Source organism: Coturnix japonica, chromosome 1, assembly GCF_054131305.1.
Source record: "Coturnix japonica strain WE chromosome 1, WE-NBRP24, whole genome shotgun sequence".
Taxonomy (NCBI): domain Eukaryota; kingdom Metazoa; phylum Chordata; class Aves; order Galliformes; family Phasianidae; genus Coturnix; species Coturnix japonica.
This window is the reverse complement of record NC_140663.1, coordinates 153,813,278-153,825,610: the sequence shown is the minus strand read 5'-3', so window position 1 is coordinate 153,825,610 and position 12,333 is coordinate 153,813,278. Positions and strand designations below refer to the sequence as shown.

At 43.3% G+C, this 12,333-nt stretch overlaps 1 protein-coding gene and 1 pseudogene across 3 annotated transcripts in view; both read right to left on the bottom strand.

Annotated features, from left to right (window-relative positions):
* Nucleotides 1-605: 605 nt before the first annotated feature.
* Nucleotides 606-12,333, bottom strand: part of RB1 (RB transcriptional corepressor 1) — a 65,542-nt gene continuing 53,814 nt past the window's right edge. For 2 of the 3 annotated variants that reach the window (XM_015851795.3, XM_085536157.1), the window contains 10 exons: nt 9,826-9,944; nt 9,405-9,550; nt 8,232-8,377; nt 7,444-7,548; nt 6,401-6,514; nt 6,144-6,310; nt 5,378-5,408; nt 4,765-4,907; nt 4,116-4,165; nt 606-2,160 (listed from right to left, as the gene is read on the bottom strand). In XM_015851795.3, the coding sequence (XP_015707281.1) occupies nt 2,087-2,160; nt 4,116-4,165; nt 4,765-4,907; nt 5,378-5,408; nt 6,144-6,310; nt 6,401-6,514; nt 7,444-7,548; nt 8,232-8,377; nt 9,405-9,550; nt 9,826-9,944 (1,095 nt within the window). In that variant the 3' untranslated portion in view covers nt 606-2,086. The remainder of the gene's footprint in view (nt 2,161-4,115; nt 4,166-4,764; nt 4,908-5,377; nt 5,409-6,143; nt 6,311-6,400; nt 6,515-7,443; nt 7,549-8,231; nt 8,378-9,404; nt 9,551-9,825; nt 9,945-12,333) is intronic. The other variant, XM_085536158.1, reaches the window with a different exon arrangement.
* Nucleotides 3,730-3,791, bottom strand: LOC116652802 (U6 spliceosomal RNA; annotated as a pseudogene).

The following is a 12,333-nucleotide window of genomic DNA, read 5'->3' as shown; positions in this document are numbered from 1 at the left end:
TGACTTCACGACTGATAAATTGCACTGAACTCCCCTTGGCCCCAATGGAGGGTAGCAGCCCATTCCCAGGCCTTCTCCGTGGTGTCCATTCCTCCACAGTGATGACAGATGGAGTTTGATCCTTCCCATGAAGGCACACAAAATGCTGTCACGTTTTCCATCCATCTCTTTTGCTCTGATCTCTTATCCTGGGAAGCGGGCTGAGCAGTCTGTGCCATTCTGAAGCCGGATCTTGCAGTGAGATGCCTACTGGAGAACACGAAGATTTCCGTGCCTGATTAGAAAGCTGCTAATTGCAGGATGGCTGATGACATGTTTTTAGAGGGGGTGGGGACTGGCGAGTTAATGAGTGCTCGAGTGCTCTTTGTGCTCTGGACGTTACGTCATGCCCGGCGGTTCCGCAAATAGCACTGCAAGCTCAGCAGAGCCCAGAGGCTCAGGCACCTACGGACTCATAAAGCACAGGAAGCCTTCCTAATAACCAGCCTGAACCTCCCCTGTCACAACTTGAGGGCATTCCCTCTCGTGATGGAGCAGCTTCTGCTCGTACCAGCTGCAGAATCATGGAAGAAAAGCCTTCTCATCTAATAAAGCCACCAACTAAGTATCTTTTAAAAGCTATTTTATTTCATCTTGAAAGGAGATAAACTGACGAGTTGTATAAAATATTGCCATACATTTGATGTAAAGCCTTCAGTCTGTTGGAACAAACACACAGTGTCACAGTCAAGCGCTAGGAGATCTGTTATGTGCGGGGCTCTGTCGTGTCTCTCACCCGAGGATCACTGAACAACTTCAGCTGCTGTAAGAGAGCTTGGGGCCAGCAAGCCCCATCGTAACACACATTCGCACTGTAAAACTCTTGTTAAAAGTGAAAAAATAAACATCACATACTCTTAATGCTTCCGTACATTCTTCAGGATGAAAGTTGAAGCCGTACTGCGAGTAAAAAAATAACTCAGCTTCATTTCACAAACTCAGTGGCCAATCAATGAGCTGTCTGTGGAGCATTTCCCAGCTCCAGCTTCAGCTTTTGGTCAGCACCAGAACTGGTCCTCAGCGGGTAGCACTGTAGGCATTCGAGGTTCACCACACCATTTCTAAGCACTTTCTATGCAGAGACGTGTTGCTGTGCAATGAGCAGCATGCTTTGCTACCCTGACGCTTTTAATTTAAGCAGCTGCATGAGCCAGATCTCATTAAAACGGGTCATTTAAAAAAGTGGCACCTCGTTTATTGTATTTAATTCGCTAGAAGCAAAACATCCTTTCCTTTAGCTGGCTGTTCTGCAGAGCTTTTATCACTGCAGGAAAAAAAAGAAGAATCCACTATCTGAATCCATACCTTATAAATACACTGAAAAGCATTTGTTCCCAAGCTGCCTTTTGGGTAAGGCACCACCTCAGGCACGCGGCTCTGTGCTGTGACGTTCGGCCACAGCCACATCAACACGTGTAGATTCCATCTCTATGAGATTCAATGAAATTCAGCCTGGGCCCTCTGAAATGTGTGGGGTGAGAGCTGAGGAACTGCAGAATGAGACGTACCTGAGGTGCAGCACAGCTCACTGCAAGGAGACCCTGACCCTGCACGGCTGCTGTGCAGCTTAAGTTAATGGGAACTAGATGTAGTTAATACACACAGAGACAGAAATCCTTGCGATATCTGACCCCTAATTCTCAATATTTGCAGGTAATGCTTTGAGATTTGACATTAAAATGAAACCTAAGTGAAATTAGTGCACTTGAGATCCCTAGCTGACATTTTGTCTTTGAGATGGAAAAAAATCCACCCAGGTAGACTGAAATGGCTTCAATCGGTAACGCTGCAATAGCAAACTAAGACACTTTCCAAGCTGGTTTTGAAAATCCTCTGAAAATATATTAAATTAAATTCAGTGGCTTACATGGGATACATGCTACATCTTAAGGCAAAGTATCAGAAAAACCTTGAAAAAAATACAGAAGTCCAAGGGTTTTCAACTATTGGTTTGGGATCAAAGCAACTGAAAAAGTAACTCGATGAATGAAGGCAGTAAAACGAAAGCTGTGAGGGCCTGCAGCAGCCCCTGGTCCTGAGGAGAATCTCACTTTTCTTCATTGCCTGAGGTATCGTTTCCATCGTTCTGTTTCTGCTTCTGCATTCTTGTTCGAGTAGAAGCTGGAAAGAAAAATGAATGAAGTTCAGTGCTTCCTTTGCAGCTATTCTGGATGTGATTGTTTTCTCTACAAACTGGTCACGACCCAAGAAATAACAGAGATACACTCTTCTAAATGAAACAAATCCTGCACTTTTAAGTAAATGCCTGACTGTTATTTCAGCAATTCTTGCTGAATTTCACACACCAGAAGGAAATCACCCATGTGCTGAAGCTCTCCTTGCACCGTGTCCTCCCTTTTGCCTTTTTAACCTTCAGACAAGCAGTGGGCAGCTTCATGCAGAATCACAGAATCACTAGGTTGGACAGGACCTACAAGATCATCTCATCCAACCGTCCTCCCATTACCGTAGCTACAACAAACCACTAACCCATATCTTGCAGCTCCTCATCCAGACACCTCTTGAACACTGCCAGGGATGGCAACTCCACCACCTCCCTAGGCAGCCATTCCAGTGCCTGACCACTCTCTGAGAGAAAAAGTTTTTCCTTATGTCTAATCTAAACCTCATCTGATACAACTCGTGGTCATTTCCTCAGGTCCTGTTTGTTGCCTGGCAGAAGAGACCAAGGCCCACCTCGTCACAACCTCCCTTCAGGAAGCTCTAAAGTGCAATGAGGTCTCCCCTGAGCCTCCTCTTCTTCACACTATACAATCCCAGCTCCCTGAGCTGCTCCTCATAAGACTTGTGCTCCAGACCCCTCACCATTTACATTGCCCTTCTCTGGACACATTCCAGGGCCTCAGTGTCTTTCTTGTAGTGAGGAGCCCAAAACTGAACACAGTACTCAAGATGTGGCCTCACCAGAGCTGAGTACAGAGAGATGATTACTTCTCTGCTCCTGCTGGCCACACTATTTCTTATACAGGCCAGGATGCTGTTGGCCTTCTTGGCCACCTGGGCACACTGTCAGCTCATGTTCAGTGGAGCATCGACCAACACCCCCAGGTCCCTTTCCTCTTCACAGTCATCCAGCCACTCAGCCCCAAGCCTATAGTGCTGCATGGGGTTATTGTGGCCAAAGTGCAGGACCTGGCACTTGGCCTTATTGAACCTCATCCCATTCACCTCAGCTCAGCGATTCAGCCTATCCAGATCCCTCTGTAGGGCCTCCCTACTCTCAGGCAGATCAACACCATCTCCCAGCTTGGTGTTACCTGCAAACTTACTTACACTCAATCCCTTCATCTAGGTCATCAACGAAGATATTAAACAAGATGGGCCCCAGTACCAACCCCTGGGGGACACCACTTGTAACAGGTCACCAGCTGGACTTAACTCTATTAAGTACTACCCGCTGGGCACAGCCCTCTAGCCAGTTCCTTACCCAGAGAAGGGTATACCTGTCCAGGCCACGGGCAGCCAGTTTCCCCAGGAGAATATTGTGAGAGACCATGTCAAAGGCTTTGCTGACTGTATCAACTGCCTTTCCCTCATCTACCAGCCTGGTCACCCAGTCATAGAAGGAGAGATGAGGTTGGTCAAGCATGACCTGCCTTTCATGAACCTGTGCTGGCTGGGCCTGATCCCCTGGATGCCATGCATGTGTCATGTGGTCTCACCCAAATTAGGGGCCATGCTAATCTTCTCTGTATCATTCCAATTTTAGTATATGTTCTACCAAAGCGAGCGCTGTGCTGCTCCAGTCCCCATGGGCTGAGCAGTGCCACACCCCAGAGCACAGCAAATCATTTAATTCCCTTTCAAGAATCCTGGTATTAAGGATGAACATGTCGTGCTCATTTTCTAGCACTTCTGTGCCTCTCTGCCATTTAACAGCACCAAAGATGCTTTGGAGGGTTTTAATTTAATCATTTGTGTTTCAGTGGAGCAAGTACAAAAAAAGTAAGCACTGAAATGACAGTGGTGTTGAACGATGTTTTTGTCTGAGTTGACACAAAGTGTTCTATGCAAGGTACTCAGTGCTGAGGAGTTACTAGAAGAGTAATACTCACTCATTTCTGCAAGCTTCTGTTGGAACTTGGACTCCTGGGGTAGGTGTTTGCTGCAGACAGAAAGCATTTGATTAAAGGGATGTTAAAAACAAACAACAGCAACACACAAATCACAGCTAGTTCATTTCATTGCTACTGCCTCATCTTATAAAAATACAAATTGTGTTTTCCACCACAGCACACTCAAGAGATGTTTCATTTCTCATACTTCTAAAATAATATTTTTTAAGACTGCAGTACAATTTAGCCTTTAGCAGAAATACCTGGGTATGAGGCACTGAATGAATCCTTGCTTTAAACACCAAATGCCCAATTAAGTATTTTGCTACCGTCCCTCATGTAACGTATTTATGGAAGTTCAGAAATAAACAGAATCACAGGATCATAGAATGGTCTGGGTTGAAAAGGGCCACAATGATCATCCAGTTTCAACCCCCTGCTATGTGCAGGGTCACCAACCACCAGACCAGGCTGCCCAGAGCCACATCCAGCCTGGCCTTGAATGCCTGCAGGGATGGGGCATCCACAACCCCTTGGGCAACCTGTTCCAGTGCATCACCACCCTCAAACAGAAGTTAGGATGCATTCTGGAGGCCCCACAAAACCACTCCTGAAGCAGTTGAGCAGAAAGCCACCATCAGTCTCCTACCCTCCATCTGCCTCGTCCTGCCCTTCTATATCGAAGCGCAGCCTCTTCAGTGGCTTAGGGGCATCGCTGGGCTCTGCACCGCGCTTTACGTGGCTCTCACTGTTGCACACCATCTGGTTTATTTTTTGAAACTTTTCAGAAGTCTGAAATCACAAGAAAATAGTTAAAGAGTTAGTGAATAAATCCTGAAACTACTCAAACTTCCCCAATGATCCACTACAACGTTACAATCTAAGAACTCTAACCTTAGAATCATAGAGTGGTTTGGGTTGGAAGGGACCTTTAAGATCATCCAGTTCCAACCCCCTGCTGTAGGCAGGGACACCTCCCTGTAGACCAGGTTGCTCACAGCCCCATCCAGCCTGGCGTTGAATGCTTCCAGGGAGGAACCTCCTTCCACAACAACTGAAATAGAATGCTAAACTTTTTAAAAGCTAAGCCTGGATAACTGAAAGAGGTGAACAGGACATCCCTGTAATCTTTGTGCTTACAAATTCCATAAAATGACTATATTAGATGGGAACCATGAGCCAGCTCTCTGGCTACCAGCAGGCTACGCCGTGGCTCCAACACCACGCATTCAAGAGCAGACAATAAGAACTGTAAAACTCACCCCAAACGTTTCACCAATCGACACCAGAATTCTGCCAAAGGAAGAAAACAAGCATTTCAGTCAAGCCGCCCTCCACAGCAAGACAGAGAAGCATCTATTAACTTGCACAGATTTTCTTAAGGCATTAATGAAGTGTTCTCCTCTTTAACAGTGCAAACCCAGACTGTGCTTTGCTGTATTCAGATTATTCACATTTCCATTAGGACCGGTGAAAGCCTAATTGCCAAATCTGCCATCCCACACCGATACATGAAAAGCTGTGTCTTGGAAGAATGAAAGGTCCACACAATGCAACCCTTATCAACAGGAAATGCTGAGGACCTGATAATCAGCCCTTAATCATTTCTTTTGGATGTTTGCTAATCAAACCCACGCAAGACGTCAACCTAAAACATCCGATAGCATTTCCTAGTTGGAAAAGCCCACTACAGATTTGCACGGGCTTTTCAATACTGAGATGGAAATGCTGTTTAAAGATAACATGATTCATCTGCTGTCATCCTCTGCTAAGAGCCAGTGGCCAGTTTGAATCATAGAATGGCTTAGGTTGGAAGGGACCAGATACAGGACACAAACTTTAACCATAAAAGATAAACTAACCACAGACTATTAATGAACTACACACCACAGTTTGCTAACTTGCTTGCAGTGAACTCCCAGTCACTTCACTTCACTTCACTTCACTTCACTTCACTTCACTTCACTTCACTTCACTTCACTTCACTTCACTTCACTTCACTCAGTGAGATGTTTATAACCAACGTACCTGGACCTTGGAGTCATCTTTGTGGGAGATTGAAACCCATCAGAGAATTTGTAAGGGCTCTTCAAGGGTGAGATGTAGATGTTATTGCCTGCAGGGACACGCCGAGGAGAATTGGAGAACTGGTAGGGGCTGCGAGGAATGTGTGGGATAGGTGACAGCGTAGGAGGCTAGAAAATAACAACAGCATCAGAAGGTTTTACTGTCTATAAATTCCTATTCTATTAAATGAACAGTCCTGGATACAACTAACACTTTACCCTGTTGGAGGCATACTGCAGGATGTTTGTCTTCAGTTTCTGCATGAACACTAAGTTGTAGAAGACTATAATGGAGTCGTACTGCTCTTCCCTGATAAGAACACGTTTGAAAGTCTGCAGTGAGAAATAAAAATTAAGTTATTTCATTTGTAAGCACCTTAATAAGGTACTTCATGTTAGAATCAAGCCTGCAACTGTAATAGGCCTCTCCATTGATGTACCTGTTTGACACATGACCATTTTTTTTACTGATGACAGCTGAAGTAAGTAACCTGTCTATTCCCCCTCAATATTCCAGGAAAGTTAAGTAGTTCTTAAAGGAATTTAAGTTGCTTTTGAAAAATCCTATCAGTACTACACCTTAACTTCTCATCTAGTTTCCAAATAGAATAATGAACTGTTACTTGGTATCTTTAATTAATAGGGCAGGAGGAAATTTGCTTTCTGAAAGCTAACAAACAATTGCTGTGAGATATTTACTATTTTGCAAGATGCTTACAGAGACACTTAGTATTAGAACTAATTTTCTACTCTCCAGGGCAAATACATGCAATAATAGAGTGGCCTGGGTTGAAAAGGACCACAAAGATCATCCAGTTTCAACCCCTCTGCTGTGTGTAGGGTCGCCAACCACCAGCCCAGGCTGCCCAGAGCCACATCCAGCCTGGCCTTGAATGCCTGCAGGGATGGGGCATCCACAGCCTCCTTGGGCAACCTGTTCCAGTGCGTCACCACCCTCTGTGTGAAAAACCTCCTCCTAATCTCTAACCTAAATCTCCAGTCTCCCTTTAAAACTATTCCCCTTGTCCTATCACTATCCACCCTCGTAAACAGCTGTTTCCCTTCCTCTTTACAAGCTCCCTTCAAGTACTGGAAGGCCACCATGAGATCTCCCCAGAATATTATGAATCACGTGGACAGTTCGTAATGAACATTCATATCCTCGTGTGTAGCTTGTTTTGTGGGTTGTTTTTTTCTTTAGACAAAGAAGCAAGCAATTTATATCAATTCTACGGAGGGACGATATTAAGGGATTTCCATACCTCTTGATTTGTATTGGGCAGCTCTTTGTATGCAGAAACTATTGTTTTAAATCTAAGATCCACATTCTTTACTTTGCATATGCCATACATGGAACACATCATGATCTGTTAACGAAACAGGAAAAGACAACAGGAAATGCAGTAAATATGATTGTTTTTCATTTCAAGTTTAGAAATCCTTTTTTCTTTTCTAGTTGATGCTTCTGTGCTTTTAACACAGAAAGAAACTCCAGCACTGTGAAGCTTTGCCACTGGGTTTTAATCTGTATTCCATGAACTGTCATTAGGAAACAAAAGCAAAAGCTCAGTTTATAAGCTGTTACTGGTTGTGCTCTCTAAACCAGCATTCAGTTCAACTTCATAAGCACCCAGACGATATTTCACCTACTTTTCCTTTCATTACTGTATGGTGATCAGCTAACCAGAGCTGAAAATGACTTCTGAAACTCATTTTGCTTACTGCAACTTCAGGCTACAATAACGAAGGTGCTCCAGCCAAACACCTTCACAAGGAAAATCAGTATTTTCTTACACAAATGAGCAGCCTCTGTTCATTGTTTTGAACATAACTATAAATGGTGTTTTGGATATTTGGTAGAAAAGAATCTAACAGAAGCAAACCTGAGATGATCAAAAATACACGTAACTAAATGAATTTCTGCTCTGAGTCTTCAATGGAGGAATAAAAACTCATAATTTCTGACACCTCAGGAACATGTAAGGAACATTTTTGCTCAGGAAAGCCTTTTCAAACCTCCTATTTTGTTTTTATCTTTTCAAAATGTTACCTGGTCCAAGTGCCTGTCTCTCATGAGCTCATACTCATTCTGCAGTGTGTGCTGGAAAAGGGTCCAGATCAATGGCTCCAGGTCAGGATGTTCAGAGAGAAGCCGAAAGAACAGGGTATGCAATCTGAGATAGGCCAGTCGAAACACTTGAGAAACAGAAAATAGGAGGTATACAAAATAAGAGGGAAGTGATGGAGAATGGGCAGCAATTCAGTGTTTACCAAGTCCCACTATGAAAACTACAACTCATGAAATGAAGTAGCCAGGTTCAAAATTAATGGAAAAACCTCGATACAACAGACAGTGGACATCTGGAAGTCCACACTGCACATGCATGTGGACACACATACTTGTCCATGCTGCACATGTATTGTCTATGTTGATTAAAAGTCTGGACAAAGGTTTGGAAAATGAGTCTATTATGAGTTATTAAGCAGACATACTGCAGAAAGCTCGGGAATACTCTGAGCTGGATAAAGCCAAAGCTCAGGAAAGTGTTCAGGGGAAGCACCATGTATGCTTGCCCAGCTCTTAAGCTGCCCACGACACCTATTGGTGGTCAACACTGGAAAAAGATGATTGAAGAACCCTTCATCGGAACTGATAAGGTCATTCTTTCAAACAGGAGATAAACTTTCAGTTGAAACTTAAAATGCCTAGTGGATGAGAGAAAGACTGTGGATGAAGTCTACCTAGACTTAGTAAAGCCTTTGATTCTGTCTTCCACACTGTTCTACTAGAGAAACTGGTGGCTTGTGGCTTAGAAAGGCGTACTCTTACGTGGGTGAAAAACTGTCTGGATGGCCAGGCCCGGAGAGTGCTGGTCAATGGCTGCCCAAGGAGGTGGTGGAATCACCAACCTTGCATGTGTTAAAGACCTCTGTAGATGTGGTGCTGAGGGACATGGTCAGTGGGTATGGGGGATGGGCCGATGGTTGGACCAGATGATCTTAGAGATCTTTTCCAACCTTAATCTCTCTATGATCCTATGTAGAGTGCAAGTATTAACCTTCTGGTAACTTTTTATTATTTCTTTCAACAGCAGTTAAGAGTCTGTACTGTGTTTGCTACATATCTGTGACAATCTATTTGGTAATGCTGAGATCCAAAACCTGAAAAAGATAAATAACAAGAGGAAACTTTGCAACTTCAGGATGCGCAGTAGCAACAAACCTTTTTTGTAGAACAGAGAGAGGGAGGTAGATTTCTGAGGCTTCTGTGTTTGTGAGGTCGCAGATGGCTGAGCATCTGGGTTAGAAGTACCACTTTGAGGGTGTCCAGATGCTTTCTTCTTAGGAGATCTCACAGGAGAAAGATACCTGGAGATTTAACACAAATGTGTTAGCGAGAGCACACGATGGAGCTGCACCACGTTTCTCTCCTCCTTCCCTTCTCCTCTCAAAACTCACAACCTTTCACTCACTTCAGCTTCAACTAAGACCCAGCCAAGAACATTTTTCTGACAAGAGGATTTATTTATTCCTAGGCAAGGAAGAAAACAGATCTCAAATACAAGTTTGATGGGGCTTGGATTTAAATATTAAGGGGGATATCAACATACATTTCACAGACATCAAAGATGCACAGCACTTACAGATCTGCTGCAGTATGGTTATGTTGGAGAGGCAGATTTAGGGTGGAAGTGGGCTCAGGCTGATCAGTCTGACCTTCTCGTTCTTTTGACTGCTTGATAAGATCAAACAGAGGTGAGTCCTAGAAAAAAAATCCCAGTAAGAGCACATTACACTGAGAAAAGCCAGCCACACTGGACAGACTTTGTTCCTTCTTCTGAAAAATAACACCCAAAATACGCAGCTCAACAGAAGCTTAATGCTTTGAAATACTTCATATTTCTTGTCAGAGTATCAATCAGTTGTAACTATTAAAATACACCAAACGTTTTCTATAGCAGTCTATTTGATATAGTATGAAACGTTCTAGAAACTCTTATCACTTCCTAATATATAGCCATTCCTAAAGAGAAAAGCACAAGAAAGACTACAAACAGTCATGATCCCTAAAAGACAAATACAGTGACCTGATCCTACTTTGGTAGGTTACTGTCCCTGTATTCAGTGGGCATGCTGACAGAGAGACATAGGAAAAAGAGTTTGATATTATAAGACATGTTCAACTTTTTCTTTTGCCTCCCCTCCAAGAATCCACACATTTTAATTGTAAAGTCAATTACTTGGACATTAGGCAAGGCAGCTGGAATAAGCCTGAACCTACTCAGAACTCAAGGTAGGAAGCAATGAAGAGAGGATTTAAGTGGAATGAGGATGGTCCTGGCTGAAGTAACATTAGTACTACTGCTGACAATAGTAATAAGCTGTGGTCCTGCAGAAACAGTGTCTCAGGCTATTGTTTGTGTGTCACGTACGCAGTAGAATTCTGCTGAGACATCAAGATTGCAAGGGAAAATACTTTGGCACCATAGTTATAATTAACTCTGAAAACACCAGGTTGCTGGCTCCTGTTCTTTACATTTTCTTTAAACATGACTCTCATCCTTGAGGATAACGTTGCTTTCCAAGAAAGCAGCATGAGAAATCCTGAAGCAACAGAAGAACAGCTTATAAAAAGCAGCTGCTTCCTTAGAGTGGAAAGCAGCATTCCTACAGACAGGAGACAAAGGGGGGGGCACAGCCAGAAATGCAACATTTTCCTTCCAACAGTCCCTTAAAAGCCACAAAATCGATCAGCTCAACACTTCCTACATAAAGCATCATTCTGCTGTCCAAAGTCTGATTCCACAAATGCATGTGGTGCTAACATTAAAATATGACAGCACCAATGACAAATCTTTATGTACAATGACAGCCAGGTACGCAGCAAGCAGTCAAGCAAGTTGCATCACTTGGCTGAAGGCAGTAAGGAAACAAGTAGCAAAACCAGGCCGTTTTATTAGTATTAAAATCAATATGAAGATCCTCTTAATTAAGTCTTTGCTGTAGGAAAAAAAAAACACAAGCACTTTGCTTCTGAAGTGTATCAATAAGATGAGAGTGACTTGAGATTCACAGCTTTTCATACTGTGTAATTTACAAGTTATGCTTTTGGGCAATACTGAAGCTGTTCCATTCATAATAGAACAAAACATATGTTACTGACTCATGACCACAGTTATTTCTCCATCATTTCTCAACCTGACCTTGGACTGATTTGCATCATCTTTCCTTGTATTTAGGAGTGCACGTGCTCCTCACTTGTTTCTTTCAGCGCTGCTCTTGCTGGAAATGCACAGACATGACCTTCTCCACTTCTCATTCTTCTGGCCACTGTGTCTCTTCCTTTTTATTATTCCCACCAGCATGTCGCAATGCTCTGAAGAACCCAAGTTTCTTTCCAAGAGCTGCTACTAATTCATGGTGGATATATCTCCTTCTCTTAACTAAGAGTAAATCCCACCTCATTTGATCCACATTTTAATTACTAATAACTGGAATAGTATTGCTTTCCATAAAACATCAGTACAAGGGAATGGAATTGATGGAGGGTGAGGGTGGGACAGGTCAAGAAATGGAAGCAGAAGCTGCAGTTTTTGAAGTTAACACTTCCAGTTCCAGGTCCTCCTGTCAACCCTGCTCCAACTATTACTACGCAGAGTGTGATTTCACTACAGATAATCACAGGATACCCCAAGTTGGAAGGGACCCATAAGGATCACCAAGTCCAACTCTGGGCTCTAGGCAGCACCACCCAACATCCAAAAATGGCAGAGCGTTGTCCAAACACTCCAGGAACTCCAGCATTAAACATTCTGATAACAAGACAGTGGGAAAGGACACGGCAGCTTGCTACCTATGAAAGGGATCTTACATCATTTTCCCTGTTCCTTTCTCCCTATTTGCTAGTGTTGACATTTATTCAACCTCCACATAAGTCAATACGATGCGCCAAAATGGCAGAAAGTCAATAGAAAATGCCAAACGTCATTTTGAGTTAAATCAGATCTGCAGAGAATTGAGCCAAAAGAGACAGAACAAGCATTAACGTCATGGCAGCAACCACACTAAGGTTGGGAGCAAGTAGGAAAGAGAAGAAAACAGAAAGTATGAAATTTCTGCATTTACTCACAACAACCCATTAAACCAGATGA